This window comes from Dreissena polymorpha, chromosome 13 (genome assembly GCF_020536995.1).
Source record: "Dreissena polymorpha isolate Duluth1 chromosome 13, UMN_Dpol_1.0, whole genome shotgun sequence".
In the NCBI taxonomy this organism is placed as follows: domain Eukaryota; kingdom Metazoa; phylum Mollusca; class Bivalvia; order Myida; family Dreissenidae; genus Dreissena; species Dreissena polymorpha.
In genome coordinates, this window is record NC_068367.1 from 49,005,134 (window position 1) to 49,022,604 (window position 17,471).

The following is a 17,471-nucleotide window of genomic DNA, read 5'->3' on the forward strand; positions in this document are numbered from 1 at the left end:
TTTAGTCTTGAAATAACACTTTATTTATTATGCAATTATTGTACTTAAGAATGCATTTACTCATGTGCAAACCATTTATTACATAACATGCTTTCTCAGTTTAACACCAATTTTTTTTCCAAAAGTGTTTCTCAAGACCATGTTTTTGCTTCAGCTGCATTTAATTGTTTGAGTTTGTCCAAATACATTTGCCACTTGACAGTCAAAGGCAAAGTCTTTGGAAAGTATCTATTTCCTAATCTCTCAGGGGAATAGTTCCCGTCCCGATCAAACAGCAACATTTCATTGAGTACCTCCCGCCGTATCTTATTCGTGAGTATACGCTTGTTATAATAGTCCGCACCACCTTTCACATAAGCGGGTCCTAACCGCGTCACCTGCTCCACAACTTTTTCTTCCTGGCGTGTTGCGTACATTCCTCTACCGAGCCAATAAACACACACGCCAGTACAAACAACACTCATCACAGACAGATAATGGACAGCTCGTAACATATGAATGCTCCACCGTTCTTTCCTGAACAATCCAGCTCTTATAGCGTCTGGGGAAAATATGAGGGGTCCAACATCGGAAAACATTGCTAACTGTTTAGCAGCAAATGCCCCGATATAGTGAACAATACCAGAAACTGTTGCTACAAGTAAGGCTCCGAATAAACATCGGAAAAGTATGTAATTGTCTTCAGTGTAAAGGATTGCTTCGGCAAGTAGGAACTTCTTTTCGTCCCGTTCTAGAAGACTGGTGTGAATGAGATGATCTTTGATCTCGAGCATGCAGTGTATGTAGAACACATCACGAGCATTCTGACGCATCCCGATTGGTAGGTCTGGAAAAATCAATAGACTTCATACAAATTGACTTTTACAAACTATTTAAATCAGCTGAAGTGTAAAATGTTTCAATCTGCTGAAAATCACATCACAATAAACAAAAAAACGCAACACAATTAAAGCAATATTGAAATGAATGTTGTTGTTGTTTTACAATATTTTGGGAATACAATGTATGGTCCTGTGCAACTTAGACTTTTAGTGTTAACTTCCTACAAATTTAGAATAATATTTGAGTGACAACATTTGAAACATGAAGTATAAACTTGAGAACAAAACATTAAAATGGCTAATACAACTGCGTAAAGTGTTATTTTTTCAATTAACACCTTTATTTCTCAACATCTTTTAGTCAACCCAACACTTTGGAATTTAGGGATTTTATTTGGGAAAAAAGATACATTATGCCGTGGAGAATATCACCAGATCAAGACTTACAAATCAGCCCAAACAAAGCGCTGGGTTATTTATGTTTAAATGTTAAAATTTAATATTCCTCATGCTGTTTATATTTGTTTTTTTATGTTTATATCAGGATGATCTTGAAATGATTATGTTAAACCAATATCCTGTTCTGTTAAATCAAATGAATATATCAATATGTTGCGTTCATAAAATCTGATGCCCTCTGAAAAAAGCCTTGTTGGTATTGATTCCATGAAGTCAAAGTCCAAAAGTAGGTTAATCCTTTACCACTTAGATACATATTTTGACACATTTGTAGTCACTTTGAAAGCTAAATTTAATTAAATAGTTTTCTTACTAAATTCAAGTTGTAAAGGCTTCATTTTCAACTCTTAGATACTGATAAGCAGCAAACAGCATTAATCTTGAACAGACTGCGAGTTACTCGCAGGCTATTCTGGTTTTATGCTGGTTGCAAAAGCCATTTTCACTTTGCTTCTAATAAGGGAAAGGGTTAATATCAAGATCAAAATGAGGTAAGGGTGATATGGGTGTTTGATAGTTTCATAGACAACATCCTCACAAAAAACAAATCTTTGTAAAAAGTGTAATTTGTGAAAGATAAAACATTTCATTTTGGTTCAACCTTGTATGGACAAATGAATAGACTGGCGGACCAAGCACTATCTAGCTACCAGATCAGTAGGTGCCAACACAATATATCTCCTGCCATGTTGATTTTAAACTTCATGCGGTGACATTGCTTTAAGGTGATGTGACATCCTTTAAGTGGTGACATTACTTTGATGTGACGTGACGTCCTTCACGTGGTGATATTGACTTTGAGGTGACGTGACGTCCTTCAGGTGGTGACATTGACTTTGAGGTGACGTGACGTCCTTCAGGTGGTGACATTGACTTTGAGGTGATGTGACGTCCTTCAGGTGGTGACATTGACTTTGAGGTGACGTGACGTCCTTCAGGTGGTGACATTGACTTTGAGGTGACGTGACGTCCTTCAGGTGGTGACATTGACTTTGAGGTGACGTGACGTCCTTCACGTGGTGACATTGACTTTGAGGTGATGTGACGTCCTTCACGTGGTGACATTGACTCTGAGGCGTCATGACGTCCTTCACGTGGTGACATTGACTATGAGATGATGTGACGTCCTTCACGTGGTGACATTGACTTTGAGGTGACGTGACGTCTTTCAGGTGGTGACATTGACTTTGAGATGACATGATGCCCTTGACAAGGTGTCATTGACTTTGAGGTGACGTGACGTCATTCACATGGTGACCTTGACCTTGATATATGGTTGACCTTGTGTTGGCGTGACCGCCCCTTTTCAGAGGTTGATGCCATTCAATAAATTTCATGTTTTTGTTTTCATAAGAGCCTCGGTCTGTGACATTTGGGCTTAATCCATGTGCGTTAAGTGTTGTCCCAGATAAGCCATGCAGTCTGCACAGTCTAATCAGCTACACTTTTAGCTTTTATTGAGTTCTGCGTTTTTTATAGAATTCTCTACAAGCCAAAAATCCAGTTTACACAAAAAGCTTATCCCTGATTAGCCTGTGCAAACTGCAGAGGCTAATTTGGGACTACACTTAACGCACATGCAATTCGCTTAGTTTTCAGAGAGCAAGGTACATAGGGTTATACATCACCTATGATTGCCCCTGTCAGCTTAGAGCAGCCTTTGAAGTTGTAGTTTGGGTACAGTCTGTTAGTAAGACGGAAGTCCAGCTTGTCAGACTGCACTGGGGTACTCCTGGATGCGTTGATGTCGGCAATCACCTGAAATGTAGGGTTTCTTGAAGGAAAAGCAATGCAATCGTAGCGTGAAGGCTATTGATTTCTATGAATCTATTTATTGCATCTTGATAGATGGAGGGTTTTGGGCAAAAACTGATACTTTTGAGTCTGTTTCCTTGGAAGAAACCAATACTTGTCTTTGCCAAGATCATGTGAATGCTACCCATGAGCTTTGGATCTGGAAATGGAGCTCTAAGCGTAGAAATAAAGCGTTTTATGTTATATCCATCTTACTTATCTCAATGATTAATATTTTCTTTCATGTATTTGTTTTATCAATAATTGTTCAAATGTTAAAAATCCAACAATGATGCATTTACCCAAATCACAGTAAATTGATATTCAATTCCAAATTTGACAAGCACAGACCATTTTCACAAATTGAAGAGTAGTAGTATATAAGTAGTATATAAGGGTTAAAAAGCCTCTTGTAGAAGCTCTTGTGTTCTGGGCTCTAGTCTAATATAATTTTCGGAAATAAAAGTAAATAGCCTCTTAAATTCTCCATTAAACTGTTATTGGTCATATTCCCAAACTGAAGAGAAAAAGACCCTTTTATACCTCTTGTAGAAGCTCGTGTGTTCTGGGCTCTAGTCTGATCTCCTTGAAGAGGCCAATGTTTGCAGCTACAAGGTCACGTAACCACTTGACCCCGGCAGTGTTGGGCACCAAGGTACCGGCCACCCAGCCAGCCATCAGCCCCCCAGAAATCAGAAGATTTCGCTGGGCCCTGCTTAGCTGACCAATCTGTGGAGCGGATATTAATGATATATATTTGACACTACTCAGGGCTCGACAGTAACTTTTGAAGCCGCTTGTCCAGTCGGACAAGTAGACCATAATTTCACTTGTCCTGAACAAAATGCAACTTGTCCTGACCATTATATCTTTATTCTGCTCAGTACTTTGCAAAATAATGAAATAATACAAAATGCTCAAATCATAAAGACTTGAATCGTTCAAAATACATGTAAACATAATTGTAGGCAATTTCAATACAAAAAGAACTGACTAGAATAACAGGAAAACTAGAGATTATTGATTTTTAAACATTATACAAAGCCATAATACCTGACAAAAACTTGTGTGTTGCCAACATCAAACAGAAAATGTTAAAAGTGATGTATATGTACAGTACTTAACTGATATTTAAAAAAAAATCATTCTATACATAGGGAGGACGTCACTACGTTAATTGTCTGTAAGATCGGTGTGTACTGGTGTGTAGTACATGTATCACATGGAACTATCGAAATATATCTCGGGCTTCGACGATTAAACGTACGCAAAATATACTCGGAAAAGTTGAGTGATATCTCCACAGAAATAATGGCTTTAAAGTTATACAACTATAATGACCACTTGTCCTGTCGGACTAGCAAATATCTTTATTTACTTGGTCGGACTAACAATTTGGTTGTCCCGGACAGTCGGACTACCTTTAATGTCGAGCCCTGCTACTCTTCCCTCTCAATCAAATAGAATGAATTCTGTTGCATTCACAAAAATATGAGCCTCATGCTGGGAAAATTGGACTTCAGCCATGAAAATTGGACTTCAGCCATGTGCGTTACATAATTATATGGTATTATCCCTTGCAAATAAACTCAAATGTGCATACAAATTTAAAATGGTCATGTGCATTTAAATGTGCAAGTTCAGTAAACCTCTATATAAAATCGGATTGCACAGTTCTTAAAGGGGCCTTCCAACAGATAAAGCGTTGTATCGACGCGATTAAATATTTTGGGAAACTACGAGGATTGCTTATATAGTTAAACAATACATCCGCTTGGAATATGAGCGTGGATGGTCGAGTGGTCGAGGCGGGAGGCTTTTTACTCCAGGACTCCAGGGTGAGGGGTCAGTGGTTCGAGCCCTGTTGAGGGTTACTTTTTTTTCCTTTTTCTTAAAATGTATTCTTGTTTTTTTACTTGAGATTTATAGTTCAAATGTTAAAATTTATCAATATAAAGCATTTAAAGCATTTAATGACAAGCTTCAATACATGCCAATTTCTGTTGGATGGCTCCTTTAAATATATATATTTACTTTTTGTTCTGTGAAAAAATATGCTGACATATACGATATCATTTTCATTCTAAGGGAAAGCTGGGTGTACTTATTTCCCAAGTTAAATTTGCAGCAAAGAAAACATTGCAATATTTACTAGTGTTTCAGTGTCTATTCTAGAAATCCAAAAGTAGGGGGTAAAATTACTGAATTCCCCCTCATTTTAAAAACAGGGGAATTGTTCAGATACAGGGGGGTAATTATCAAATACCATTTTTAAACATCTTAGTTAAAATGTTAAATTGTTTTACCTGCAACATTATTACATACCATCAGGTCAGTGAAATAATGTTAAAGAAAACAGTCATTTCTATAGTAATGCACTCATATTTCTGAACCCTTTTAAATAATAAAAATAAACATTTACTGATTTACATGCCTTTCAAAATATCCAGGACTCAGCGTTTCAAAGTTTTGTTACAACAATAGATATACCCACCCTTTCCATGCGAATGACGTGAAGTTATACATGCAGCATGGTTTAGCCAGCTTTTTACACAGACAATGGATCAACACGAAATACATGAGAACGGATTATTTGAAGCTTATTTGTTAACGTTGCATTAACATTTAAATTTGGAGGTATTTTTTTTATAACAAATTCATGGATGAAAGTTGAAAATGTCTGAAAAGAAAACCCGAAATGAGTTTGGTGCCAACAAACTGCTCAAAATAACATGCACTTAAGGCATTTATGTCACCGGTCCTCTTCATGATTTGACTGCAGGTATTGACTGCCTACAAGAGCTGTCCCTCTTAAAGCTAGTTGCAATAATTCAACTCTCAGCTTTATAACCCAATGGGTTGCTGAGAGTTGCAATGCGCTCTCTCTTGTCCATGGGTGCAAAATGTTATTAACAATGCAAGGGTTAAGGAACACTAAGTCTTGGAACTGCAAGAACTTATTAAAGTTTACCTGTCTAAACCACAAACTCATCCAAATGATACCATTAAAGCAATAAATAATTGCTTTTTATTGACTTAGATTTTCTTTTGTATGCTGTATCCGCCATATTGGAAAATTGACCCAATATTGGTTAGGTAGCAGTACACCAATATTTTGCATGTCGGGTTATGTGATGGAGCCTATTAAAGTCGATAACGGTGTGGTATTCGATACAGAATATGCTGTTTCAAATTTAAACATAAAAATGTAAGCGAGAAAAGTGTGTTGAAACATCGTCGTGTTTTTATAGGGGGCATGCAAAGGATAACATCTGTAGGTGGCCATTCAGGTAAATTTAACATGTTTATGTAGTTTATTCATTATTTTCCTCACTTTGTCTCTAACGACGCCTGTTTAGTGCAGCGCACGGATTCTGTGCGCTGAACTGCACCCATGTTTATGAAGGGGTGCATATGGACTGCCAGAGCCGCCATAGCAAAAATTATCAAAGGCTCTGAGTCGTTTTATATGGACTATCTTAAAGTGTGCGTTCTCATTGGCCAATATCGCTCTTCCAACATAACAAGGCTTCTCCAACATAACAAGGCTTCGCCTTTTTAAAAACTGCTGGCATATTAAGTGTTTGTCGCTCAGTCTGAAAAAACTATGCACTAAGCCTGGTTTAATTTACAAAAGTACTGCAACAGGCTTTTTTTTTAAACCATTTTCGGAATGGGGCCAGGTCCCTATATTTTGAGGAAAATCACAGCATTTGACTCAAATTGGGAAATTAGTGTTTCTGTTGTTGTGCTAACATATCTGCTTCCAAATGGAGAATAAAAATGCTTTGAGTATTCGATAACAGTGGTGTAGTGGATGTGGTGTCCATAGTGATAAACAACTGCGTAAGTGCAATCTAGCTTAGTTTCAAACAATGAATACAACTTTATTGTCTTAGTTTGTATAGGCGTTATTTATTTACTTGGTTGACACTTATATAAGTCGCGAAAATGTATTGCAAAATGAATATCATACCAAAAAACAGACACATTCAACCTTAAGATAGTTAAAAAAAAACTAAATGGTTATCATTTTACCATATTTTTCTTGAAAATTTAACAATCCTTCGAAAATAACTCGTTTGCAGAGAAGGTCATTTATTTTTCGGTTTTCGTAAGAGGGGTACTCGATTCTCACTGAAACCGGTTGGAACAGATGAATCAAATTAGTAATCGAGCATAACAACATGGCTGCGCCCGTGCACAACAATTGACATGGGTCGAATATTGGCATTTGCTGCCCAGGTTAATTTATGATTTTAAAATATTTTATATCAGATTACGCCATATTTTGTAATACAAATCTCCTAAATGTTGTCTGTCATTTTCAGTTGTGTTTTCAAAAGTTAATCAATAATCATCGTGAATGTCCGTACGATCGACACTGATGGGTTACAAGCCACTATACTCCTAGTTCCAAGGAATTACTTGCACCAGGCATTCAGTTAGATCTAGTGGGTACATAAGTTTCTCACCTAAGATAGCTGATGAGATCAATTACCAGTCCCAGTGCATTTTTGGTTGATGGTCTAGAACCTCTAGCCTTGCTGTTGGGCTAGCTCTTCAGAGACTTTAGTACCTATCTATCTATCGATCGATACTGTCTAACTCATAGGGACCGTTAAGTAAATATATTCTATTACACTACATATATATATACAAGGGATACAACTGTGAAAATTCCTGCACACAACCATGTTGTAAACAATAGCGAAAAATTTGCTTCCAAACGCAATAAATACACCAATTAAACTGTATTACAACAGCCAAGACATTTATCTTTCAGAAAATAATACACTTGGCAATAAAGTACAAGCTTTTCATTGAACTAAGAGAGAAAGTTTCATTCAAAATGCTCAAAAATCCTTACTTGGACACAGGTGTGCACAGTTGAAAACTGAGAATTTTAGAAGTAATTTTCGTATTCCTTTGTTATAAAGCTCTTTTGCTGGTACATATTCCTTGGATAGTTTTTTTTCATAGTAAAATAGAACATAATTACTATTTAGTGAGCATATTTTGCTAGAAATTCATATCAATCTGCTTCAATTTCACAATGACAATGTTTTTCTTTCATTTTGGATAGTTCACATGTATTTCTAACATGCGATTTGATTGGTTGAAATTCCACTGCAGTAATAAATCCAGCCATTCACGTTCCACGTAACATTACCTGACAAATTGCATACAAATCCTTGAAGATAGTAGAAATGTAAACAAATTTAATATTTGCGGTGTTTAACATATATGCAGTTATTTTGATTAATAAAAAGTCTATGGATAATAAAACAACGTAAAATTTGCTCAACTTCTCTGTAATTATTAATGTGTCAAAGTGGGTGTGCACACCTGTGTCGCATTTCGATAATTTTACCGTTTTTCATGAAACTTTCGTTTCAAACACAACTATGAACACTTTTACTGCTATAAACATAGTTATTATCTGATGGATAAATGTCTGAGCTGTTGTTATACAGTTGTTTTGATGTAATTATTGCTTTTGGAAGCAATTTTTTTGCTATTGCTCAGACCATGATGTTGTGAAGGAAATTTGACAGTTGTATCCCTTGTATATATGTATATAGTATAATAGAGTAATTTTTACCTTACGATCCCTGTGGTCTAACTCCCCTTGCGGGTATTATTGACTCAGTTGAAACAGCTGGTTAACACTTGTGAGACTATGGTTAAATGACCTTTGGAGCTCAAGATTATCTACTTTAATGGTGATAAGGCATACACGAACTTTGATTGAGTAAATGGGTCTAAACTTTTGTAAGTGATGCATTAAATCAGTATTGCCTAGTCCTGTAGAAGCCTTAATAACATGTGCCCAGTCTGGGAAAACTGTGCTTAATGCAGATTAGAATGACTCCATCTAAACTTGATTTTTCTTAAGAAAAACTTGCTTGGAACCTAAAATTCCTTAAAAGCGGAAAGTGTCCCTGATTAGCTGATTTTGTGCACATGCATTAAGCCCAGTTGCCCAGTATACGGGACATTCTTGTGATTCTTGGTTTTCTTACAGGCCAGCCCCTTTTTGCTGGCAGGGTTAGCCCTTGGTGGAAGTATGTATCGGCTCGTGAATCACACTTTTTATGCGTCAGGTAAATGCAAGAAGGTGGCAGTGGATAATAACCTTGAAAAGACATTGAGCCCATACCTTAACAGCATGGTTAACAAGGTAAATTGGAATGAAGAAAATTTAAGTGAGCTTACTCTGCAACATGCCTTCCCAGATTAGCCTCTGCTGTCTGCACACGCTTATTAAGGACAACACTTTCTGCCTTACTGGATTTTCACTAAGAACACACTTTTTTGTAAACAAAATAAACAAAAAAAGTGGAAAGTGTTTTCCAAGATTAGCCTGTGCGGACTGCTAAACATAGTCTGGGACGACACTTCACACATGCATTACTCTCTGTTTTTCTAGAGCAAGCCTGGAAGGTTCATTTCTTTGAGATGTATGTGTTTACTATACCCTGTCCTTGAGACATTTTACCTTTTCGTTGAGTTTCATGAGGAATATTTTTCATATATGAGGAGTGTGAGGTAATCAATGAAAACCCCTGTACTGTGATGAATATGATGTTAGAGAGGAAAACACTGGTATGCATTATTCATTTAGGCAGGCTAGTTCATGGCAAGGATTGATGACATTGATCAGCAATTAAAATTTTAATACATGTAATGAACATCATTTTATCTAATTATGTGAAGCTTTTTTGCTTAATTGGCTTAAAATTGTATTTAAATTCAGCCACAAATTAAGATTTAGGCAGAACAGGTTACTACCAGTATGTAATCTTTAAATAGCAGAGGGTTGATACATTTTTGTGAGGTTTGTCATTTTTAAGAAGTATATGTGAGCATCGTTACGGTTTTTAAGAGAACTTCTGTTAACACCTGAGTGAAACCTCCACTTCACTTATGCTGTTTACATTTACACATGGAAAAACGTTTTTAAACATGTTCCAAAAAAATCTTGATTTTTTGCAATATCACAATGAGAAGGTACTTACTGAAATCATTTTCTGCAGGTAGCTGACAACTTTCTGTCAGGTAAAATCTCACCCAGGGATTTTGCAGAAATCAAATTCTTCCTTGCTGAAACCTCAGAAGTGTATAGCCGGGGTTCAACAAAGACAAGGCCTTGTGGCTTCATAGGTAAGTAGGTATAGAATCAATCACTTGCAAAAACATAGTTCACTTTGCCATTCTGTTTAAGGTAATATGGCCTTTGTTTTGAAAAAACAACCTTATACTATATTCGGTCTTGTAGCTCCAGATCAGCCTGCACTCTCTCCAAGTCTACCCTGTCCCCTAATGGTACAACAAAACCTTGCATTGCTCAAATGTGCCCACTTGTCTGGTGTTATGCTGGCTGCATACATCCCCAGACCTATTTTTGCATAGCAAGGGTCATATGATGGAATTATGCATACATAACATGGATTATGATGGGGTTATGCAAAAAAGCCAGTCCTTGATTTATTAAACATTTTGCCAATTTCATCTGTGTGTTAAATGTGGAATTATGTTAACGTTTATTATGTTTACAAGTTATGTTTACAAGGCACAATTTGCCAATTTCATCTGTGAGTTAAATGTGGAATTATGTTTACCTGTCATTATATTTGCCTTGCGTAGTTTCATACTGAATTCTGCAGGCATATTTTCAATATTTGCAGTTTCACCCGTATAGTTTCATTACCATTCAATTTTACTCCCTCATGACCATTTTTAATACCCCCGAAGGAGGGCATAAAGTGATCGGACTGTCCGTCCGTCTGTCCGTCACACTTTGCGTTTAGGTTTCGAAAAATGCTCATAACTTCCATGTCCCTTGAGATATAACCTTCATATTTGGTATGCATGTGTATATGGACAAGGCCTTTCCATACGCACACAAATTTTTACCCCTGTGACCTTGACCTTGAACTTAGGGTCCACTATAGGTTTCGAAATCTGCGTTTAGGTTTAAAAAAATGCTCATAACTTGTATGTCCCTTGAGATATAACCTTCATATTTGGTATGCATGTGTATATGGACAAGGCCTTTCCATAGGCACACAATTTTTTCCCCCTGTGACCTTAACCTTGAACTTAGGGTCTGCATTTAGGTTTCGAAATCTCTATTTAGGTTTTGAAAAATGCTCATAACTTGTATGTCCCTTGAGATAAAGCCTTCTTATTTGGTATGCATGTATATATGGACAAGGCCTTTCCGTACGCACACAAATTTTGACCCCTGTGACCTTGACCCTGAACTTAGGGTCCGCTTTAGGTATCAAAATCTTTGTTTAGGTTTCGAAAAATGCTATCACTACTATCAAAGCGTTTATAGGGGGCATATGTCATCCTATGGTGACAGCTCTTGTTTTTTTGTAATATCAATGAGTAGAGCATGGGTGTGCCCTTATCATCATCTGACTTTTTTTTCAGTTAAAAGTCAAGTGTTTCACATAAAACATTTGTAATGAATGAACTACGCAAATAACAGTTTTTACAATCATTATGAAAGAAGTACTTTTATTAATGAAGGCAGAAACTTAATTTGTGTAAATTTCATGAGATATCCAGTCATGTAAGTAGTCCTCAAAACCGTAATCTAAAAAATGCGTATCTGTTTTCAAGTCTGAACTCCTTTTCAGGAATCCCCAAACATTTCCTGTATCAAGATACAAAAGATGTTAGGCTTGAAGAATTACCATTTCCAGACACAAAAGATATCCTTGACTCCGATAAACAAGAAAGGTTAAAGGAAAGTCTCTGTTTAAGTGAGCAAGCCAAAAAATTTGCCTTGACAAGTGAAATTAACTCCATAAATACTTATTACATACATTTTAAATTTTTTGATTTTTTGCCGCTATTAACTGGTTTCACTTATACATGGGTGGCAGTCAGTGATAAACTGAATCGTGTACCTCCATTGGCACAGATTGGATTAATTTGTGTGATAGCTTTGCTTTGGACGACTATCGGATATCTGTTTGAAGACATGTACGAACAGTACAGAATAAATAAAGCCGACCGCAGGACTGCGGCCCTAGGGGACGAGTACATTCACGGTGGAATAGAGTATTTTGAGAAGCTTTTAATAAGAAACCAGATTGTGAGAGAAACAGAACTTATATCTGGTAAGGCTCCTTACAATAAAGATGGTGAGAGAATTAATAAATGGTATGAATATGGACGACCATTTTTTAACAAGAGGTTAGAACGTTTGAGGGGGTTGAAGAAAGAAGAACTAGTTGACAGAGAAGAGAAGACAGTGTCATAGATTTATTTTAACAAATTCGAGATCTTTTTGTTAGCACAGAGTAGAAAATATTAATGCAGCATATGAATGATTTTTATTTGCATCTGGCTTTAGGAAAACGGTGTTTAATGCACATGCATGAAGTGTCGTTCCAGATTGGCCTTGGCAGTCCACACAGGCTAATCAGAGTCGCTACTTACTGCTTTTATGCTATTTATTGTAAAAATTGAGTTAAGGCAGAAAGTTTAGTCCCTGATAAGCTTGTGCAAACTGCACAGGCTAATGTGGGTGCATACTTCATCACACATGCATTCAGCCCCGTTTTCCGAGAGCGAGGCTCATTTAATAATGTTAATATTTTAAATATGCAAGAGTGAAGAAGTGCCATAGTATGCCATTCGTTTTGGTTTCCAACAAAATTAACTGGTATCCATATAGCTGGCCAACCTAAGTATGATACTCTTTTTCTGTAGCTGCATGAATTTTCTATGTACAAATCTGGTTGTGTGTGAAACTTTGTTTTGTTTGTTTTAGTTGGATTGTTTCACTGTTTTAAAAAGTATTTGAGTCCACTGTCTTCAAGGGCACATTCTTGAATCAGACATAGAGGAAAAATGGCTGTACAGGGCTTTTTGTCTTGATTTGGGGAAAGAGCCTGGCCTTGTACAATAGGAATGCAATACTGCTGGAGCAACTGGAGTTTCACTTCTTTATATTTCATTTTGGGAAAAAGTATCAACAAAACTGAGAGCAGGGAAATAATTTCCCAGTCAGCTTGATTTTTTTAAAAGAAATTCTCTCTGGGGAAGGGGCCTATAAAAGGCCATTGCAAAAAAAAAGAATCGGAATGGCTATGGGAAAATGTGGCTTAATGAATGAATGTGTGTGAAGTGTTGTCCAAGATTAGCTTGTGCAGTCCATAATGCATGTGTGTGAAGTGTTGTCCAAGATGAGCTTGTGCAGTCCACAATGCATGTGTGTGAAGTGTTGTCCAAGATTAGCTTGTGCAGTCCACAATGCATGTGTGTGAAGTGTTGTCCAAGATTAGGTTGTGCAGTCCACAATGCATGTGTGTGAAGTGTTGTCCAAGATTAGCTTGTGCAGTCCACAATGCATGTGTGTGAAGTGTTGTCCAAGATTAGCTTGTGCAGTCCACAATGCATGTGTGTGAAGTGTTGTCCAAGATTAGGTTGTGCAGTCCACAATGCATGTGTGTGAAGTGTTGTCCAAGATGAGCTTGTGCAGTCCACTATGCATGTGTGTGAAGTGTTGTCCAAGATTAGCTTGTGCAGTCCACAATGCATGTGTGTGAAGTGTTGTCCAAGATTAGGTTGTGCAGTCCACAATGCATGTGTGTGAAGTGTTGTCCAAGATGAGCTTGTGTAGTCCACAATGCCTGTGTGTGAAGTGTTGTCCAAGATGAGCTTGTGCAGTCCACAATGCATGTGTGTGAAGTGTTGTCCAAGATTAGGTTGTGCAGTCCACAATGCATGTGTGTGAAGTGTTGTCCAAGATGAGCTTGTGCAGTCCACAATGCCTGTGTGTGAAGTGTTGTCCAAGATGAGCTTGTGCAGTCCATAATGCATGTGTGTGAAGTGTTGTCCAAGATTAGCTTGTGCAGTCCACAATGCATGTGTGTGAAGTGTTATCCAAGATTAGCTTGTGCAGTCCACAATGCATGTGTGTGAAGTGTTTTCAAGATTAGCTTGTGCAGTCCACATAGGCTAATCTGGGACAACACTTTCCACTTATATGGAATTTTTTGTTTGAAGGAAGTCTGTTTAAAACATAAATCAAGTCTAATGTGTTGACTTGTCCCTTATAAGTCTGAGGATATTGCTTAGGCCAATCTAGGACCACATGGTACGCACATGCAGTAGGCCCCATTGTCCCAGAGTGCTCCCATTTAATTCTTTTTAAATCTTTTACAATTTCTTTGAAAATTGTCATTTGTTTAGTATGCCCCAGGTAGGGTGGCATATAGCAGTTGAACCGTCCGTCCGTCCGAAAACTTTAACATTGGCCATAACTTTTGCAATATTGAAGATAGCAACTTGATATTTGGCATGCATGTGTATCTCATGAAGCTGCACATTTTGAGTGGTGAAAGGTCAAGGTCATCCTTCAAGGTCAAAGGTTAAAAAACAAAATCCAAGGAAAGTAACAAGCTTTAAAGGCTTAATTTCTATTTTATATCATTTGGCAGGTACAGATCATTTTCACAAGGGAAGTAATATTTTTTTAAAGGATATAATCAAAAACAAATTTTAAGGTCAAGGTCATCCTGCAAGGTCTAAAGTCAAAAAATACAATCCAAGGGAAGTAATAAGCTATAAAAGGGAGATCATTTCTAAACCTCCAAATGATATAGTGAAATTTTATTTCAAAGCGGTGCAATAGGGGGCATTGTGTTGCTGACAAACACATCTCTTGTTTTTAAACAAGTCCCTGTCACGTTATACCTTAATACAATAAATAAACGAGGGCTGTTTGTAAAACATGCATGCCCCCCATATGGGCTGTCTGTTGTAGTGGCAGCCATTGTGTGAATACGTTTTTTGTCACTGTGACCTTGACCTTTGACCTAGTGACCTGAAAATCAATAGGGGTCATTTGCGAGTCACGACCAATGTACCTATGAAGTGTCATGATCCTGGGCAAAAGCGTTCTTGAGTAATCATCTGAAAATCATTTTACTATTTCGGGTCACCGTGACCTTGACCTTGTGACCTCAAAATCAATAGGGGTCATCTGCGAATCATGATCAATCTACCTATGAAGTTTCATGATCCTAGGCATATGCGTTCTTGAGTTATTATCCGAAAACCATTTTACTATTTCGGGTCACCGTGACCTTGACCTTTGACCTAGTGACCTCAAAATCAATAGGGGTCATCTGCGAGTCATGATCAATCTACCCATGAAGTTTCATGATCCTAGGCGTATGCGTTCTTGAGTTATCATCCGGAAACCATTTTAATATTTCGGGTCACAGTGAGCTTGACCTTTGACCTAGTGACCTCAAAATCAATAGGGGTCATCTGAAAGTCATGATCAATGTACCTATGAAGTTTCATGATCCTAGGCCCAAGCCTTCTTGAGTTATCATCTGACAACCACCTGGTGGACGGACCGACAGACCGACCGACAGACCGACCGACATGAGCAAAGCAATATACCCCCTCTTCTTCGAAGCGGGGCATAATAACAAGAGTAGCTAGTATTCAGAACCAGTATTCACATTATTTCTACATGCAACCGATTTAAGTTATGATCAGTTGTGATGACAATTTTAATATTGGTAATGGTTAAATGTGAAATACAAAGATTACTGTTATTGTTTATTAACAGGCAAAATACTTATCATGAAAGAAAAAATGTAATTGTTTAAAACATTTCAAACTTACAAAAATGCATGATAATATTTCACATGTTGAATTAAATAAATATTTAAAAAGTTTTGCATCTTCAGTGCCCCTACAAAGCTTTGTGATTAAAGACCCTGATGATTTCAAGAAAATAAGCGCAGCAAGAATCATATCAAAGAAACACTATGGACGATACTCCCATAGAACACAAACATTCACAAAGTTCTGTCAAAGTATTCCAAATAAGTTGTTAAGCCAGTATGGTTACTACACCAGAGTTGCTACATCAAGGAAGCTGCTAGGCAAGCATGGTTGCTATGTCAGTTGATAAACATGCATGGTTGTCAAGGGTATTCTGTTTCTATGCCAACACGTCCCAGAGACCATTGAGGGTGAAGCCGTCCTTGAGTTTCTCGATTGCCAGCCCGAGTTCCTCGGAAAACATGGGATCTCGGTCCTTGTCCTTGCTCCCATCGGCAAAGTACGCCTGGGGATAAAACAAGGTTACAGGGCTTTTTTTCTTGTTTTGGGGAAATGACCTGGTTTTCCATTTTGGGGGAAAAAAATCAACAAAACTACAAAAGGGGAAGACATTTCCCAAAGTAAGCTTACAATTTGGAGAAAACTGCATCATTTTAAAGAAATTCTCTTAGGGTATGGGGCCTATATAAGGCTGAAGAAGGAAAAAAAGCCCTGGATCATATGATAGGATTTTCATGAAGGGCTAGCTCACTTTGTTAAGCAGTGTTCATATATAATAAAAAGAGAAGTATCACACTTTTGTGACGAGCAGTATTGATGTTTTAAGATGCATGTCATTGTTAATTAGTCCAGAAGTAGATAATGCTATACTGGTAAAATCAATCTTTTTAATTTTTGTAAAATCTTTCCCCCATAAGAAGCAAAGTGAAAATGGCTTTTGCAACCAGAATAAAACGATAACAGCCTGCTAATAACTCGCAGTCTGTTCAGGTATTATGCTGTTTTCTGCTCATTAGTAACTAATGGTTGGAAATGATGCCTTTAAACTTTGAATTTAGTAAGAAAGGTCTTTAATTAAACTTTCTAAGGGACTACAAAAGTGTCAAAATACATTACATAATGTAAGTTGTAAAGAGTTAAATACGTATCTAAGTGTTAAAGGGTTAAATACATATCTAAGAGGTAAAGGGTCAAAAGTATCTAAGTGGTAAAGGGTTAATCGATAAGAGTGAGGTTTGGGCAAGTCAGTTGACTAGTTCTCCTAGTCAGTCGGCTACTTCTCCTAGTCAGTCGACTACTTCTCCTAGTCAGGTGACTACTTCTCCTAGTCAGTCGACTACTTCTCCTAGTCGGATGACTACTTCTCCTAGTCGGATGACTACTTCTCCTAGTCGGATGACTACTTCTCCTAGTCAGATGACTACTTCTCCTAGTCAGATGACTACTTTTCCTACTCAGGTGACTACTTCTCCTAGTCAGATGACTACTTCTCCTAGTCAGGGGACTACTTCTCCTAGTCAGTCGACTACTTCTCCTTGTCAGATGACTACTTCTCCTAGTCGGATGACTACTTCTCCTAGTCAGGTGACTACTTTTCCTTGTCAGATGACTAGTTCTCCTAGTCAGATGACTACTTCTCCTACTCAGGTGACTACTTCTTCTAGTCAGATGACTACTTCTCCTACTCAGGTGACTACTACTCCTAGTCAGATGACTACTTCTCCTAGTCAGTCGACTACTTCTCCTAGTCAGATGACTACTTCTCCTTGTCGGATGACTACTTCT

At 37.5% G+C, this 17,471-nt stretch overlaps 3 protein-coding genes across 52 annotated transcripts in view; 1 reads left to right on the plus strand and 2 right to left on the minus strand.

The window, feature by feature from the left end:
• On the minus strand, positions 1 to 7,251 carry LOC127854847 (uncharacterized). The gene is made up of 4 exons (XM_052389914.1): positions 7,113 to 7,251; positions 3,618 to 3,803; positions 2,909 to 3,038; positions 1 to 826 (listed from the first exon to the last, which is right to left on the minus strand). Exons 1-4 carry the CDS (start codon positions 7,113 to 7,115, stop codon positions 132 to 134), a joined length of 1,014 nt encoding a protein of 337 aa, XP_052245874.1. The 5' UTR covers positions 7,116 to 7,251; the 3' UTR covers positions 1 to 131.
• LOC127854848 (transmembrane protein 177-like) lies at positions 7,238 to 15,796 on the plus strand. 50 transcript variants are annotated; one of them, XR_008037158.1, is made up of 7 exons: positions 7,238 to 7,319; positions 9,103 to 9,258; positions 10,115 to 10,241; positions 11,729 to 13,525; positions 13,620 to 13,666; positions 13,761 to 13,807; positions 13,949 to 15,796. XR_008037158.1 is itself a non-coding variant. In XM_052389915.1 (4 exons), the coding sequence occupies exons 1-4, from the start codon at positions 7,290 to 7,292 to the stop codon at positions 12,355 to 12,357; spliced, it is 942 nt and encodes a 313-aa protein (XP_052245875.1). In that variant the 5' UTR covers positions 7,238 to 7,289; the 3' UTR covers positions 12,358 to 15,796. The 50 variants fall into 50 exon arrangements, 1 of the variants encoding a protein (XP_052245875.1); XR_008037161.1 differs by having other exon boundaries at positions 13,996 to 15,796; XR_008037145.1 differs by having other exon boundaries at positions 11,729 to 13,666; positions 13,855 to 15,796.
• The window catches only part of LOC127854846 (Bardet-Biedl syndrome 5 protein homolog), a 17,347-nt gene continuing 15,540 nt past the window's right edge, over positions 15,665 to 17,471 (minus strand). Inside the window, exon 12 of the mRNA XM_052389913.1 lies at positions 15,665 to 16,191. Coding sequence (XP_052245873.1) covers positions 16,066 to 16,191 — 126 coding nt within the window. The 3' untranslated portion in view covers positions 15,665 to 16,065. The remainder of the gene's footprint in view (positions 16,192 to 17,471) is intronic.